Source organism: Pelodiscus sinensis, chromosome 19 (assembly GCF_052426305.1).
Source record: "Pelodiscus sinensis isolate ZL-2025 chromosome 19, ASM5242630v1, whole genome shotgun sequence".
Classification (NCBI taxonomy): Eukaryota; Metazoa; Chordata; order Testudines; family Trionychidae; genus Pelodiscus; species Pelodiscus sinensis.
The window spans coordinates 12,541,565-12,559,526 of NC_143070.1; the positions used below are offsets into that span (position 1 = coordinate 12,541,565).

General features: G+C 50.5%; 1 protein-coding gene across 2 annotated transcripts; it reads left to right on the top strand.

Moving 5' to 3' along the window:
- The first annotated feature begins 843 nt into the window (after positions 1 to 843).
- On the top strand, positions 844 to 16,572 carry LOC142823130 (C-type lectin domain family 2 member D-like). Of its 2 annotated transcripts, none has more exons than XM_089770559.1 (6): positions 844 to 1,172; positions 3,109 to 3,246; positions 5,412 to 5,513; positions 10,593 to 10,774; positions 12,939 to 13,020; positions 13,226 to 16,572. In XM_089770559.1, exons 2-6 carry the CDS (start codon positions 3,228 to 3,230, stop codon positions 13,426 to 13,428), a joined length of 588 nt encoding a protein of 195 aa, XP_089626685.1. In that variant the 5' UTR covers positions 844 to 1,172; positions 3,109 to 3,227; the 3' UTR covers positions 13,429 to 16,572. The 2 variants fall into 2 exon arrangements, with proteins under 2 accessions (XP_089626685.1, XP_089626686.1); XM_089770560.1 differs by having other exon boundaries at positions 869 to 1,172; positions 12,917 to 13,020.
- Positions 16,573 to 17,962: the final 1,390 nt, after the last annotated feature.

Sequence of the window (17,962 nt, forward strand, 5' to 3'; positions counted from 1 at the left end):
TTTGTCCTTTTTATATGTGTTCATTTTTTTTATTGTATCCCTTTGGTATATATGCTCATGCCAATTTTCTTCCACAGTTTCATCTGAGAAAGTGGGTCTGGCCCAGGAAAGCTCATCACCTAATAAACCAGCGGCTAGTCTACACTGGCATGATTTTCCAGAAATGCTTTTAATGGAAAAGTTTTCTGTTAAAAGCATTTTTGGAAGAGCATCTAGATTGGCAGGACGCTTTTCCACAAAAGCATTTTTTGTGGAAAAGTGTCCGTGGCCAATCTAGATGCGCTTTTCCGCAAAAAAGCCCCGATCACCATTTTCACGATCGGGTCTTTTTTGCAGAAAACAAATCTCTGCTGTCTACACTGGCCCTTTTGCGCAAAAATTTTTTTGAAAAAGACTTTTGCCGGGAGCAGCATAGTATTTCCGCAAAAGCAGTGACAATCTTACATGAGATCGTCAAGGCTTTTGTGGATATTCAAGCGGCCAGTGTAGACAGCTGGCAAGTTTTTTCCGCAAAAGCAGATGATTTTGTGGAAAAACTTGCTAGTCTAGACACAGCCTTAGTTAGTCTTTAAAGTGCTGCATAATCCTGTCTTTTGTTAGGGCTACTTCCCCTCTGATACTATTTGCCAAGGAGCAAAACTATCATTGCAAGCAGGGGAGTGCAACTCAGGGAACCAGGGCAGCGAAGAAAACACACATGGGACATGTGAGACTTCGCGTCCTCTGCTCTGCCCCTTTGCTCCCTTTTTAACACAGCTGTAAAATGTAGGCAGCGGAAATTGACGCGTCCTGTGGGCAGGGCGACGGGCGGGGTTTCCGCAGAGCTACTAGCGTGCTCCGTGCCCCTAAATTGTCCCTACTGGCAGGGTCCTGTGTAAACCTCTGAGATCCCATCGGCTCCTCTGTCCCAAGGGCTTCAGAGATCCGACCTGTCCCTCCCCCTCTTCCCTCCCCTAGGGCCTGGCTATCGCAGGGGGCCCGTAGCTCCCGGCCGCCGCGCAACACTATAAGCAGCTGAAGCTTCTTTGAATTTCGCGGGCAGCGATGCCGCCTCCCCGCGCAGCGGCAGAGGGCTGGAGCGGAGCCATCGCTCCGGCCGGGCCGCTTCGGGGGCTGCTGCCCTCGGCCCCGCGGCTTTGCGCTGGGGCGCGGCGGCGCCCATGGAGGGAGCGGTGAGCGCAGCGCGACACAGCCCCGGGGTGGGGGAGGAGAGATTTACTGGGAGGGGACTCACGGGGGGGGGGGGGATCGCGGGGCCCCCAGAATAATGGGGGGGGGATTTGTTTGTATTTGGGGCTGGGACCGAGCTACCGGGGGCTGAGCCCCGTTTGGGGCGGGCGTGGCCTGGGGGGGCTGCCCCACCAGCAGGGAGGGAGGCGAGACCCACACAGAGGGGGGGCTGTATTGGGGAGCGGCGGATCTCGGGGCGCCCAACCCCAGCTGCTCCCCTCTTTGGCTGGGTAGCGAGGGCGGGGTCGGTGCGTGGTTTTTTGGGTCTGCTACGACGGGGCTGCGCTTTCACTGCGCCTCTGGGGGAAGGCAGAATTTCCCGTTGTCACAAACGCACCTTGCCGGGGCGGGGCTGCAGTTCCGCCCGGGCCCGCTAGAGGTCGCTGTGGTGCCGGGACCCGCCCAGCTGCGTTCTGGTGCTGACAGGCAGGTGCAGGGAGCTCAGGTCCCTGCGCGCCCCTCTGGCTGCAGCCGCCTCCGGCCCTCTGTGCATGGGGGAGAACCTGGAGCCCCAGGCGGCCGCCCCTTTTCTGGCTCGTCCAGAACCTCTTCCTGAGATGCCGGCTGCACTTCCCCCATCCCACTTATTTCTCTCTCCCTTTCCCCCATCCTGCTCCTCACAAAGTCCTGAGAACATCTTATTCCTACTTCAAAGATCCTCCGGAAAAGGGCTTTTTTTCCGGAGGATCGGGGCCAGTGTAGACGCTCTTTTCCGGCTTTTCTAAAAGCCGGAAAAAAGCGGCGGACATTTTTATTTAAATGCCGCGGGGGATATTTAAATCCCCCGCGCATTTCCCTATTGCGATTTCAAAAATTACCACGCCCCTTCCGGAAAAGGGGCCAATGTAGACGTAGCCAGTGAGATTAACACGATTCAACTATTAACCAAACCAGTAACTAATATATTTAAGTGATACTTACAAATCCAGCAACGGTAACAGCATAAAAACACACAAGAACTCGGAGCATGCTCAGGACTCATGCACCCCTGTGTTTAACTTGGAGGAGTGGGGAGACAGCCTCAGGGTGATCAATCCTTCAGCCAGGCAAACAAAAAAGACACATGCCCTCAACACTCGGAACAAAGGGGTTGAGGGTTTTTATACCATAACCTGATGTCCGGTACCATATTAGGGTCTGTTCTTGGGCAGGGCCGGATAGGCTGGTAATGTGCAATATTGCCCTATTGGATTTTTCATGATGCCCGCCTGGTGGCCCCATGGACAGTGCCTGATGCGGGCATGGTCAGTGTGTGTGACAGTTGTCTTATCTCCTTATGTCTACTTCAAGGACCGGCCAACAGAGTCTTATCTATCTCTGCAGCTGTGCTCTCTTCTCATGCTCACCTCCCTGTTCTTTGATGCCTACAAGGCATCACTTCCATTCACTGAAAGCTGCATTGTGCACTTACAAGTTATGCTTTCTCAGAGTGTGTGGGCGGCCTACATTTTCTGTGAGGGGCCTTTGTGTGGCAGAATGGGCACTGTGCGCGTGAGGCTGTGGTCAGAAGGACCTGCTCTGCAACAGCAATGAACTACTCAGTGCCTGGCTGCGCCACCCAGCGCCCTGCCAGCTGGGAACACCCCACCCTGGCCATGCAGCCCGTGGGGAATTGCCCACTGCTGGGCGGGTTGTGCTGGAGCCACAGAGCAAGGAGTGCCTCAGCCCCGGCTGTAGCTGTTGGCTGCGCAGCAGTGCCACCTCTGTGGGGCTCTGGGCTGAGACTGACTCAGACTTGTAGGAAAACGTGTCCTCGCTGATGGGTGAGGTAAGGGGGATAATTGCCCAGGCCCAGTGCTGCAGGGACAGCAGCAGCTAGGGTTGCCAGATGGTTTCTAAAAAAATACCAGACAAAAACTTGATAAAAATTTGTTGAAGGGGGAAAAAAAAAAGCGCCCGGGAGTAACCAGGGAAAAGCAAGCAGGGAACGTGACGTGAAGAACAGAAGAAAGTCTTGACGGCCATGGTGGAGCTGATAACATGCATGGCAGACTCATATGACAGCCAGATTCACAGGTACAGCTTCCATCGCATGCTAGCCCACATTCCCTTCTCGCTAAGTTCCATAGCCTCCTCTCCCAGGGACCCTAGAGGGTTTAGGGTTGATTTTAAGGGGAGCCTCACATTCATCTCTCAGGGATGTGCCCCAGCACAAGAGGCTGTTTGTCAGTCTCACATGCATGCGTGATTACTGAACAGGGGGCTTGCAATACACTGCTGTCCCTTCTCTGCTCCCGCCCTGATTTCTTTTTCTGATCCTTCTTTCTTATGTTCCCTAAATAACAATGCATGATTTCCCAACAACTGTAACTTTTGTGTTGCATGAGGGGGGTTTATAGGTGTTGAGGCTGTTCCCCACTTTGGCACTCCAAGGCTATGTCTACACTCACGGCTTCTTGCGCGAGTAAAATGCAAATAAGGCTAAGCGTGGAATATTGCCAAGCCTCATTTGCATACTTAATGAGCCACCATTTTTTTCAGAAGAGGCTCTTGCACAAGAAGAGTCTACACTGCCCCCTCTTGCGCGATGCCGTTACACCTATTACTTTTCAGCCTCAGAGTTTGTAAAGTCAGATTTAAGTTAGATTTAATATTGTAACTGGTGTGTGTGTTTCTCTCCCCTTGTACGGTTACTACCTAGGAACAACTTTCATTGCTAAGCTGGTTGCTTTTCACTTTCCCCTCCCCAGGGCTGTTGTTGGGTTCCCCATTCACGCTGCAACAATGTTCCTTGCATCTAAGCTACAGCCCCCATAGTACCCAAAAATCCTGTGGGGTTTGCTCACCAAGGGGGTTACCTGCAGAGTGGTTGTGGTGTGGGAATGGGATAGGGAGGTGCTGAACCTGGGGGCTTATGAGGGTGGCAACTTAAAGTGCTGTTAAACTAGCCCATGGAGTCCAAAGGCGCAGGAGGGTCACAACTTGGCATTGCTGTGCAACCAGCCTGCTGAATCCAGGGACAGATAAGGACTCAGCTGCTGAGTGCTGATTAACCCACCTCTCAGACTGCTGTGGTAGTAGGTGTGTCTGTGTGTGCCTCTCATTCTAGTGCAGGAAGAGCCCAGCCCTGGGGAACCTAGAACCTGCAGGAGAGCCCCATTGGGAGGGAATTGGCAGAAGGGAGAAGTACAGCCCCCGTGGGAACACAAATAACACAAGCAGCACATTAATAGAATTATAACACCCCTGCCCCCCTGAAGAATAACCCTAATAAAGAATCAGAGGGGTAGCCGTGTTAGTCTGAGTTTGCAAAAGCGACGAGGAGTCCTGTGGCACCTTATAGACTAACTGAAGTGTAGGAGCATAAGCTTTCGTGGGCAAAGACCCACTTCGTACATGCATCTGACGAAGTGGGTCTTTGCCCACGAAAGCTTATGCTCCTACACTTCAGTTAGTCTATAAGGTGCCACAGGACTCCTCGTCCCTAATAAAGAAGCATGCCCAAAAGTAACGGGCAAATCTGGTAACAGCTATTACAGCAAGAGGGAATCGAAAAGAGGTGCATCCAGAGTGCCACGCCAGGGGGCGAACACGGGCCATGCAAGCCAACAGTCCCAGCTGCCTTTTCTGTCCCATATGTTATTACACAGAGGCTACATCTACACTGGCACCCTTTTCCGGAAATGCTTAAAATGGAAACTTTTCCATTATAAGCATTTTTGGAAAAAGTGCATCTACATTGGCAGGATGCTTTTCCGGAAAAGCGTCCGTGGCCAATCTAGACGCGCTTTTCCGCAAAAAAGCCCTGATCATCATTTTCGCGATCGGGGCTTTTTTGCGGAAAAGAAATATCTGCTGTCTACACTGGCCCTTTTCTGAAACAGTTTTCTGGAAAAGGACTTTTGCTTGAATGGGAGCAGCATAGTTTTTCCAGAAAAACACGGACGATTTTATATTAGATCGTCAGTGCTTTTCTGGATATTCAAGGGGCCAATGTAGACAGCTGGCAAGTTATTTCGGAAGAGTTGCTGATTTTCCAAAATAGCTGGCCAGTGTAGACACAGCCAGACTGTTTGTCCTGCCCCCCTCACTGAGCCACGCAGGAGTAAGTGAGAGTCTCCTTTGCAGCCTGAATGTGTAGAGAGCAGGGACAGAACCATTATAGAAATCAAGAATGGGGTGGGTCAGATCAGAGCCCCATGGCAACAGTTCTGGTCTCACTAATGGGTTTTATCTTCCAGATAATGGGGCTCAACCTGCACTATGGAAACATCCAGGTGTCCTTGCAGGTGTAATTGGGGCTGCGGTGGTTGTCATTATTGCTTTAGCAGCAGCTCTGGGAGGTAAGTTCCCACCCCTTGAAGATTCAGTCTTGGAGCATGGTGCTTTCTGCCTTGGTGATGACTATCTCCTATCTGTAGTAGGGACCTTGAAAGGTCATTGAGTCCAGTTGCTGGACTTCACAGCAGGACTAAGTACCATCCTTTACAGATTTTTAACCACAGATCTCTAAATGGCCTCCTTAAGGATTGAACTCACAACTCTAGGTTTAGCAGGTGAATGCTTAAAACACTAAGCTATCTCTCCCCTGCAGTGCCTGCTCCTGGGTTCTTGTAGACAAGAGAGTTTTATAATGTCTGATGTACGTAATGGGTAGTGTGAGAATAAATGTTAAGCAGCATTAACTTTGCTGGCCACCCTTCTCTGGTTAGCAGGGAGAAACAGTCTTCTAGGCCCGTGCTAAAGATGCATCAGGTGGACGCTGCGTGTGTCTGTATCTGACATTAACATAGACACAGATTAAATGGATCCTTGTGATTCAGAATGATCACACCGCTGCTCTTAGGAGTAATTAGAATACAGATTCTATTATAAAGAAAATATGACGAATTAAAAGTTTGTATTAACAGAAGCTTTGTAGTGGAACTTTAAGCAACAGCAAGATGGGATGTGGGCATATGTGTGCCTGTGTGTGTGAATATGCATATACCAGAATAATGTTATGATGGCAATAAATGTGGTGTTTTGCCTTCTCACCCTGGAAAGATATCCCATGAAATTCTTTCAAGGATAAAAATTGAGACAGGTTGAGGGTCCCCTTCCTGGCCTGTGGTACAGGTTTGCGGTTTTTGTATTGTATACTGTGTGCTGAAAATATTGTTAGTGAGGTTAAGAACTATTAGCAGGTCTCGACAATCTATGTAATCTACTCGCCCCGGGATTACAACCCAGAAGAGCCGAGTTCGGGTGATCTCCGCATGCTGGTGAGCAGGGCTCACCATGGCTCAGCGAGCACTGACTATTAGTAAGTCCCAACAACTAATTGGTTAAACTAGGATGAGAAGTTGATAAACATTAGACATTTAAAATGTTAAAGGACCCGGAGGCGTGGGGGGTAGCTGTGGAGCCCACCCTCCTGTAAATTGATAGTGGGACAAAGCCAGTGTCCGTGGAAAGGGGCTGATCAGCACAGAAAGCAGGATCAGGATCAGGCCCAGACAAGCAGGCAGGAAAGCTAGCGAGATTGGAAAACAGGTTCAGAGTCCTGAGAGCACAGTGGCAGGAGTAAAGGAAAGCAGTAAGTCCAGGCATTGGAAATTCAAATCCCTGGAATAAAATGTGGAGTGGTAACATCTGAATGAAAGAATTATTCCTTTTGGAGATGAGCAAGTATTTTAAGGAAAAAGGGCGAGATGTTAACTCTGCAGAGCCTGGAGGGAATGGAGACATCAGAATGTTGTAAAAAATGCTAAAAAGAAGAAAAGCGTGATAGGAAAAGAATTCTTGGTTTCTTTGCAGCCTTTCTAAAGGAAAAGTGGACACTTTTCCAAAGAAATGTCTGTAAATAAACCAGGCATAGAGACAATCTGATTTAATATTTGACTATGGACACGTTAGTTAAATTTGCTAAAAGAGCAGAAAGGGTTTCTATTGAGACTTGACCACCCAAATGTATAAAATGTGCACGATCTATGCACAGCTGTGTAAAAATAATTAAAGTAGTGTAAATGAGATTAAATAAAGGAGAATGCATGCGTGTATGCATCTCTGTGAGATTTTTAAGACCTCCTTAAACACTTCTGTTTTGTAGGTTTGTAAAACTCTGTTTTGTAGGCTTCAGATGATTTGGTTTGGTTTGGTTTTGAATAAAGCCAATTCATTCAAAGTTGTAAAAGTGACAAGGCACTTTTTGCCAGACAAAGGAAACTAGTGTTGCTTGGCTTTTGGTATTCGACATGTAACCCTTAAGGTATCTCAATGCTTTATGAGGTTCAATATCTTCTTATAAACCAAGATATGACTGATACAAGGGGTAGCCAAAACCAAGAAAATGGGGAGAGATTCTGGATTTCTTGTTCAGTTACTACCTGAAAATAAAGGTAAAGGTTTGCAAAGTAGAGAAACTCACAAATTTTGCCACTGCATGGTTTACCCCTCTCTTCAGATAATTTATGAATATGTTGCCTAGGATTGGTCCAAAGTCAGACCCCTGGAGGACACCACTAGTTACCTCTCTCTATTCTGAAAACTGATTGGCTGCATCTAGACTGGCAAGATTTTGCGCAAATACTTTTGCGCAAAAGCATCCATGCCAGTGTAGATGCTTTCTTGCGCAAGAAAGCTCTGATGGCCATTTTAGCCATCGGGCTTTCTTGCGCAAGAAATTGACTTGTCTGTCTACATTGGCCCTCTTGCACAAGAATGCTTGCATAAGAGGGTTTATCCCTGAGTGGGAGAGTCAGAGTATCTGCGCAAGAACCACTGATTTTGTAGAGTACAAAGTCAGTGTTCTTGCGCAAATACTCGCAGCCAGTGTAAACAGGCGGCAAGAATTTGCACAAAAGCGGCTGCTTTTGCGCAAAGTCTTGCCAGTCTAGAGGCAGCCATCATGTATATCTTCTCTTTGTTTCCTGTCTCTTAACATTTACCAGTCCACGAAAGGACCTTTCCCCTTATCCCATGACAGTTTAGTTTGCTTAAGGGGGGGACCTTGTTAAAGGCTTTCTGGAAATCTAAATGCATTATATCCCCTGGATCCCTGTAGTGAGTCAGCGTGGGGCTCCCGCTGACCCTGAAAAGGAAATTCTCCCTAAGTGGGCTTGGCCAGAGCAACCCAGCCTCACCCACAGGAAGCAGAAAGGTGGGGCTGGGAGTATAAAAGGAGCTCAGCGCTCAGTTGGAACCCAACGGCCGAACCAGCCAGATGCTCCAGCCGAGCGCCCTAGAAGAAAGGTCCGGCTGCCTCACCCAAGAAGGGAGGACAGGAAGGTACCGTCAGGTCCCCTGCCGGGCCCAGGAGACTGGATTGGGCGTCCTAGGCTGCTGCCAAGCCCCCATGACTGGTAAGGGGCATGTCAGTTGCTGACATGCCCTGAAGACTGGCCTGGGTGGCCCCAACTGCTGGCAGACCCAGGAGATTGGCCTGTGCTGTGGGGACCACTGATCAACCCCGACCTGGAGCCCATGGACACACGGCCAGCCCCACTGTCCCTGGCGGATCCTGAGAACCAGAGGCTGAGGCAGGTAGGTGGGAGAAGTGGGAAGCGGCCCAAGGACAGCCAACATTGGGTCGGTTGAGGAAATGGACGTCAACTGGTCTGTGTGTTGCGGTCAGGATCCCCACTGTCCCAGTGGCACCCCGCACTGCCACTGTTAGGGCCATGGGCTGGGACGCAGTGGAGTGGGTGGGCCTGTGTCCCCCCCACCTCTTTCCTTGGGGGGCAGGTTTCCCCCCGAGACCTGACTAAGGGTGCGGCTTTTCTAAGCTGAGGCTCAGCCTGACTCCAGACCCGAACCCCTGAACTGCTTTTGGGGTTTGCTTCGGGCTAGGATCTGGACATTCAGACTACGGCTCAGCTGGGCTATAGGCCAGAGATCCCGCTTTTACCCACTGGTAGGCCAGTCCTGGAGCAGGGTTCCCTAGGCCCCCAAACTGGTCCGACCACTGTCTGGTGAGGCAGCATGGCCTCCCTCCAGCCAGAGACGCGTCCAGTCCCCTTCGTCCGAATGCTTGTTGACCCCCTCAAAGAATTCGAGTTGATTTAAGGTGTAAATGGTCTTTGGGAGCAAGCCCAGCAGCAGCAAATCCAGCAGCAGCAGCAAGCCCAACAGGTCACGTCCACTTGTTGGGGTCTGATTCCCCCTAGTGGCCACTCCATGGAACTGGCTGAATTACTGCACCACTCTTAATCTTCTGTTGTATTCAGAGGAAATGCAACCCAACACCATGGGTGGGAGGGACAAGGGGCCCACCAGCAGCTGGTGGGGCCAAAGCCCCTGGGCATGGGGGAGTTAGTGGGGGAGGGAGGATGACACCAGCATCAAGGATCAGCCCCCAACACACCACACTCACCAGCAGTGGCAGAGGAAATGGAGCAACCCAGCCCCAGCTCTCTCTGCTATCCCGGGGCATTACTGGGTTGTCAGGTGTCCTGTATTCACCCAGACAGTCCGGTACTTTCACCTCCTGTCCGGTAAAAGAATTCAGAGAATACCAGACACCTAAAATGTTCAATATTTTCAGATTTTTTTCCCCAGCCAGGAGGCAAAAATGCCGGGCACCTGGCAACCCTACAAACACTCAGTGCCCGGCCTCCCTCCACCCCCTCCCCCGGCTCCCAACACCCCCAGCCCTCCAACCCCAGTCCCCATGCTTACCCAGGTCCTCAAGGTTGCCGGCACAAAATGTCTGCCAACCAATGACTTTGGTCTCCCCCCTCCCCCTTTTTTTTCCCTTCAACAGAATTTTCTCCTAGTTTTTTTTGGGGGGGGGGGGAGGGAGGGGGCGCTAGTATTTTTGTTTCCACCATCTGGCAACCCTACAGAGGGGCAGGTCAGGATAGACCATGTGCTCACCGGCGGGAAGCAGAGTGACACAACTGAGGGAACAGAACAGGCCACACCACCACTGCCGGCACCAGAACCCTGGCCAGTAGTCCCCTGGGCACATCGGCTGGTGGGAAGAGGGAGAAGACGGAGCAAAGGGAGGGAAGGGGTGGGGCAAGGTTGGGAGCAGCAGAGGGCGGAGCAGATGAAGGGAATGGCAGGGTCTGGGGGGCAGGGGATTTGTCTCTTCCTTGGGCTGGGTGAGGGTCACATGGTCTGTCCCCCCTCCCCTCATGTGCGTCCACGCCAGTCACCCCTCTGTGTGAACCTTTCTGCATTGAGGCCTGCATGGTGGAGGGAAGGGGGCAGAGTGCCCTGGGCAGGCTGTCCCCTCACCACCTACCAGGGTGTGTGTGTTGCCATTTGCTATGAAGTAGCAGGTGCTGGCAGCTCTCAGAGAGCAGCCATGTAACCCACGGGTCTGATCTGTTCTCAGAGTCCCTGTGCTCCCGTGCCTGCTTGTTCTCCACTGAGAGATGGGAATGATCTCTCTCTCTCTCTCTCTCTCTCTCTCTCGTTCTCTCTTTTTCTCCTAGTGGAAAGATCTAAACATCCTCCTCCCTGCCCCCCTACTTCTCCTGGGTGCCCAGAGAACTGGATCAGAATCCAGGGGAAATTCTACTATTTTTCGAATGCCGAAGGGAACTGGACCGACAGCCAGAAGAACTGCTCCTCACACGCTGCCTCCCTGGCCGCGATTGAGAGTCTGCAGCAGCTGGTGAGCCGCACGGACGCTTTGTGCAAAGCCTGGCGATCGCCGGCACCGCAGGCTGGGCTGGAGTCAGGCTGGGCCCAGCCCCTGAAGGACAGAGGGGAGTTGGGCGGGCCAGAGTTGGTGAGGTTTTGGCAGTCAAACCTTGGGTGGTCCTGGGGCTCCAGGCTCCCTGACTCTGAACGTGCTCAGAGCCCCAGTTTGAGACTCCCCCTGTGCAGGGCAGAGCCAGTTGCAGGCCCAGCAGTAAGGCCCGATGAAGAAATGGGCTTTAGGGACTGGTGCCTGGGGCCCCTTCAGCTTGGGGCCCTGGCTGCAGCCTGTAATGCCCGTGTTCTGGGCCATCCCCATCCCAGACCGCTCCACTCCCCTGAGGGATGTGCCTGGGAGCTGGGCTGGAGGGAGCGCATTGGGCTGGGGCCAGGTCACGCTATTTCCTAGCACCGCAGTGAATGCAGGGGTGGAGCATCCCCTGTTGCCAGTCCCAGTCCTCCCCTAAACCCTGGTAATCTCCCGGGCCCTGTCACTTGAGGAAAAGGGTCTTGGAAGAGGGGATGGAGCAGGGGTGGGAAGAGGTGGGGTCAGATGGAGCCTGGAGTGCAGGAGAGAGCGGGGGTTGTCCTTGGTCCTGCATCTTCCTAGGGCAGGCACTAGGTAGGGTCCTATCTTAGCCCCCTCCCCAACTTCTTGCCCTGACCCCCTTCCCAAAGTGGAGGTTGCACAGAGACAGCGCTTGAATGAAATGTGTTACTTTTACCCTTGCTCCCCAGCTCCGCAAAGCCCCAGAGTTCCCCCATGGTTGGGGTGGGGACAGTTCACCCTGCCCTGTGCTCCCTGCCCTCCACTGCCCTGCCCTGGTGGCAGGGGTCTGTCTGCCCTCCTGTCAGGATTATGAGGGTTAGCCAGCATCCTGGGGTACCTCTAGACTACAGGGTTTTGTCGACAGTATCTGTCGACAAAACTTCTGTCGACGAAGAGCGTCTAGACACATTCAGTTCTGTCGACAAAGCAAGCTGCTTTGTCGACAAAACCCTGTAGTCTAGACACAACCCTACATACAATAACACCTTCTGTCGACAGAAGGCGTTATGCCTCGTAAAATGAGGTTTACCAGCGTTGACAAAACTGCTGAGTTCTGTCGACATTACATCGACAGAACTCAGCGGTAGTGTAGATGCAGGTATAGTTTTGTCTACAAAAGTCCACTTTTGTCGACAAAACTCTGTAGTCTAAATGTACCCCTGGGGATTAAGGAGTTAACTACACCTAGCCAGGTGGAGTGACCCGTAGGAATGTAGGTGGGACTTTCAAACTGGGACAAATGAATTTGGGTTTTTTCCTTTCTCCTTTTTTGTCTCTGGGGAGTCCTCTGCCGCTACAGGGGGAGACAAACATGTATCTCTCTCTCTCCAAGAAACAATTCTTCTTTTTCTGTAAGTAGGGTAAAGTTTAGGTACTTTCGTTAGGCTTTATTGTTTTAAGGGTTGGGTATGGGATCTGAAATCTGGCACTGCTTAAGAGATGTTTGGATTTTCTTTTTAACTAAGTTCTAGCCCATGGTGTAATTCCTCCATGAACATATTTTGTTACCTTCCCATCTGATCCTTATGCTGCAACAGGAATATTGTTGTAATAATAAAAGTTTTTTCTTTTCTTTTTATTAACCTGGCATTGGTTAATTGTGTGCCTGATTTTTATAATAGGGGTGAGATTTCCCAAATGATCTTCCCCTAATCTCGTTATTAATATTTGGGTGGTGGCAGTGGAAGATTTATTCCCAAAATCTAGGGTTTTTAAGATTTTGGGGGAAGTTTTATACCAAAGCCTGGTAGATAAGGCTTTGGGGTACACTTGCTGGCCCCCACTTCTGCATTTATCATGCCAGAGTGGGGAAGGAGCCATGACACCTCCTCCCGCAACTCCTTCTCCCTTCTGGACCTGCTGCACCCCAAGAAGGGGCCACTTGGCAGATAGTGACCTTGCTTCACCCAGTATGTGCCACAGCCCCAGGACCTGGTCGGCTGAAGGGTTAATACTGATCTGATCCCTTCACCCAGTAACAGTGAAAGAGGCCTCTGGAAATCCCCTGCTGCCAGAGGGGTGGAGCAGCAGAGTTGGGCTAACAGCTGGTTTTGTTGGGTTTCTAAGCGCTCCCTGCTGCCCTACCCAGGCAGACTGGACCACTGGATCGGCCTCCGGAAGGACGCAGGCGGGGTCTGGAGATGGGTCAATGGCACCGAGTTCGATCGTCGGTGAGTCTGTTTCTTTGCATTGGGTGGGAGTTGATGGAAATGCCCCACTGGCTGCTTTCACCTCCCCTCCTGTCAGGGGCAGTGTAGGGAGGGGGAGATCCTGAGGGGCTGTGAGTGCGGTAGCTCCCCTCCCTCTCCTGGGGTTTCTCCCCCGGTCTGTGCCTGGCACACACTGACTCTAGCTCCGACTGCCTCTGGCTTGCAGGTTTGAAATACAAGGAGGAGCCGACTGCGCCTACCTGGATGACGACCTCAACGTTAGCAGCTCCAGCTGCAGCACGCCGAGGAAATGGCTCTGCAGCAAACCTGATGCCCCTACCCAGGGAGGGGAGCGTGTCGTGGGAGGGAAATCATGAGCCCAAAGGAATCTGTTCCGGTTCCCTTCATGACCTCCGAGTGGAGGGTTAAGGCCCAGCTGGAGAAAGCAAACCCCAGTCCCACCCCTGGAGCCAAAACCCACCCACCCCCAGCCCGATCCCTCCTGGCCACCTGGATGGCTGAGGTTGCCGTGGTGTGGCCCGGGCTCCAGCCCTCCCTGGCAGCCAAGAAGCCCGACTGTAGTGCTGCAGCCCCAGCCCTCCCTGAAGGGTAGGAAGCCAGGCTGCTATGCTGTGTCTCCACCCTTCCCTAGCATCCAAGGAGCTAAGCTGCCATGTCACAACCACAGCCCTCCTGCCTGCCAGGCATGTAGGCAGTTTTGGGAAGGAAAGATTCAAAAAACATAAAGATCATGTGTTACGAGAGGAAGTGAACCGGGTAGTTAACCCAGTGCTACCAGGAATCAAGGGACGGTCACAGGAAGAGCAATTTACAGTTTAGAATGTGCATGCTATAACCCAACTGGGTAATGAGACACAACATTAAATTAATCAGCCTGTTGTGGTGTCCAACATGCTAGCCATTAGCCACATGCAGGTATTTGGCAAGCAGAGTGTGGCTAGTTGGCTTGGCCAGTGCAGCTCTTTGGCCAGTTGAGTGTGGCCTCAGAACTGGTTGGATTTTAAAAATGTTGGCTGTGTCTAGACTGGCAAGTTTTTCCGCAAAAGCAGCTGGTTTTGCGGAAAAACATGCCAGCTGTCTACACTGGCCGCTTGAATTTCTGCAAGAACACTGACTTCCTACTGTCTGAAATCAGTGCTTCTTGCGGAAATACTAAGCTGCTCCCGTTCGGGCAAAAGTCCTTTTGCGCAAAGCTTTTGCGCAAAAGGGCCAGTGTAGACAGCTCAGATTTGTTTTGCGCAAAAAAGCCCCAATCGCGAAAATGGCGATTGGGACTTTTTTGCGGAAAAGAGCATCTATATTGGCACGGATGCTTTTCTGCAAAAAGTGCTTTTGTGGAAAAATATCTGTGCCAATCTAGATGCTCTTTTCCGCAAATGTTTTTACCGGAAAACTTTTCCGTTAAAAGCATTTGTGGAAAATCACGTCAATCTAGACGTAGCCTGTTCAGTACAAGGATCAATATTGAGGAAAAAAAATGTTCTGCTCTTTATTTGGGGAATGTGTAGTCAACACAATAACGAAAGCATTATAATCCCACCTAATCAAAAATGAACAATTTGCGGAGTTGGTATTGTCCCAGATGTTTTCAAAAGTCAGAAAAGAAGTGATCCACATGTGTTGCTCCTTGTATGTCTCATTCACTATCTCAGTACCAGTGTGTGACTCAGACAACAAGATGTACAGACAGTTGGCGGCTGTCTGTTCCATTAACGACCCCAAAGCTAACATAGAGAATGTGTCACTGGTGAGGCTGACCAAACGGGAAAGTAAGATGGAGAGGATGACCTACTGTGGCAACCAATCAAAAGAGGTTCCAGTGCGATTCCTGTAATTCTGGTCAGTATTTCCCCACTAGGATTGGAGTTAAAGGCATTGTTAGCTGGTAATGAGACCCATCTCATAGAAATTACTAATGATAAGGGTGAAGCCAAACAATCACCTTATTGGGGGGAGGGATAGCTTGGTGGCTTGTGCATAAGCCTACCAACTCCAGGATTGTGAGCTCAATTCTTGCAGAGAGGACTTGGGGCAAAAATTTGTCAGGGATGGTAATTGGTCCTGCTTTGTGAAGGCAGGGGACTGGACTTGATGACCTTTCAAGGTCCCTTCCAGTTCTAGGAGATAAGCAATCTCCATTAATTTAATGAATGAGGGTGATGGGTCTTCAGCCACTCCTGTGGTGGATGTGGGATTAAAAGGATGAGTGATAGGCCAAGGATTTGCTGTTGGAATTATTTTCATTATTTTGGGATATACAGAATGTCACTCCACCAGGTGCAAGCAAAGATCTAGACAGGTACCTAACATAGATGACAGCAAATTCATAGATATGGTGCACATCCCAGAAAGGCACTAGAATATCTAAAGTGTCTGCTGTCTGATACACCTCCACCCCAAGCAGTGGACAATGACATTGAAATTGTCCCCACAAATCCCTGACCATTTATATCCATACCTGTGTGAAAGGGATCATTTTACAAATTTCTCTGTCAAAGGGGGCCATGTACTCTGTAATCGCTTGCTTTATTATAGTAGTATTATTTGCTTATATGAAAGTAATTTGGCTGTAACGCAAGGGACCTACAGGCCATATCCTGTATGATAAGCTAAGGCAAAATTAGCATTTTTCTCTGGGACATTTCTCCCAGATAGTAGATATTCAGGATTTTGATTAGTTCAAGAAGTTAGGGAAGAAGAGGAGGAAAAAGAGCAGGAGGATTTGGGAGTTAAGATTAGTCTCTAAACTTTGTCTTTAAACTTTGTCTTTCCAATGGTCTCTTAGGCTAAGTCTACACTACATTTCTCTTTCGAAAGAGGAATGCAAATGAGGCCGATTGAAAATTCATATGAAGCGCAGATTTACAAATCTCACGCTTCATTTGCATAATTGTGTGAGAGCGCTTTTTTTGAAAGAGTTTTTCACAAAAAAACCAGCAGTTTAGATGGGGTTCTTTTGGAAAACAAACAAACCTTTTTTGAAAGAACCTGTACACCTAATTTTTTTTTCAGGAGTACGTTCTTTTGAAAAAGGTTTTGTTTTTGTTTTGTTTTCTTTTCAAGAGAACCCCATCTAGACTGCAGTTTCTTTTTTGAAAAACTCTTTTACGAAACAGCGCTCTCATGTGATTATGCAAATGAAGCACGAGATTTGTAAATCTGCGCTTCATTTGAATTTTCGATCGGCTTCCTTTACGTTCCTCTTTCAAAAGAGGAATGTAGTGTAGACATGCCCTGAGATTAATCTAGGTTTAAATCAGTCAGTTAAGTAAACTAAGCTAGCTTCAATACCTTATAGCATAAGCTTCTGCACCTCACACTCAAGAACTGAAAAACTCAGACCAGACCTATTTTGACATACTGGAGGCAACTCTTGGCTGTCGTTTCATATCACCATGTTATCGAGAACAAGTGTGAGTATATTAAACCACCGCTTATAGCTATAATCCCGTATGTATCTTAGACTGCTGATACTGCATTTGTAACCCTGATTGTATAACTCACGTTGCTATTTGATCTAGTCCATATATTTAAATAAAGTTTTCAACTGTTTTATCTGTGTGAACATCCTGTCATACCCCCAAGGATCTTCTGTACATTCTGTGCAGCCTGATTCTGGGACGAGAATCTTATTATCTTCTGCTCCGTTCAAATGGCAAGCCAACCACTACAAATAAATAATATTCACCCTCCTTAAATCAGGCAACAATAAGGAAACTAACGTTGGGCGTCCCAGTACTTCCAGGTCCTGTGGCAGCCGGGGAGAAAGGGAACTTTCCCCCACAGCCAGAGGTGTAGCAAGGGGGGAGGCGGGGAGAAGAGGGGTGCCATGCTGGGGTGGGTGCCAATTTAGCTGCCTGTGAATATCCCCTGCAGCACTGACTCCAACTTCCGCCCTCTCCCGGTCCAGCTGAAGGCTGGGGTGCAGCTGCAGGCTGGGCAGACCCCGGAGCTACCAAACTCTCACGAGCTGCAGGGGCAGTTGCAAGTGAGGGCTGACCCCTAGAGTTCAGCCTCCCCACTCGTTGGAGGGGAGTAAATGGAAACCGGGGCCAGCTCCTGGAGTCCCTTGTCTCTGTGAGGATCAGCTGCAAGAGCTGCGTCACACTCACCACTGGCCAGCTCCTTCCATGAACCCTTCACTACCCACCGCCATCCCTGACTCCTGCACCCTCACTCCCAGCCCTGAGCCTACCCCCGATCCCAACCCCCTGCCTGGCTCCTTAACTCCCCCCGTGCTCCTCCAAACACCAACCCCCTGTCCCGAACCTCCCTCCTGACTCCAGAACCCCCTGCCCTGAGCCCCCCCTACATGTCCCGTCTCTCTGCTTCACAACACAAGCAAAGCCAGGGAACTTCCTTGGCGCTCTAGAGACCGGCTCCCACTCTAGCTACGCTGCAGCAGCTGCTCGCAACACAAGGCCACCCGGGACCTGCACAGCACCACCGTCATGCCGCCAGGCTCAGCACACAGGATGCACACAGCGCGCTGCCCCCGTATGGAGGGCAAGCAATTCTCTGGCCTCGGCCACTCACATCGGTGCGATTCATGGTCACCCTAAAGCACCGGGCCCCACTCGCCTTGCGGGCTGCAATCTCCCACTTCCCATGTGGCAGATTCTGCATTTGGCCAGACGGGAGCAGCATGGAGGGTCCAAGCCAAATCCTGTTGGCATGTTCCCCTCCCAACGCAGATTGGAATGTGTAAAGAACGTAAGGGCGGCCACACTGGGTCAGACCAAAGGTCCATCCAGTACAGGATCCTGTCTGCTGACAGTGGCCAATACCAGGTGTCCCAGAGGGCTAGGGGCACCATTCCTTACCCATCCTAGCTAATAGCCCTTAACGGACCTACCCTCCATGAATTTATCCAGCTCTATTTTGAACCCTGTTATAGTCCTCATCTTCACAACCTCTAGACACCTAGACACCTGTCAGGCAT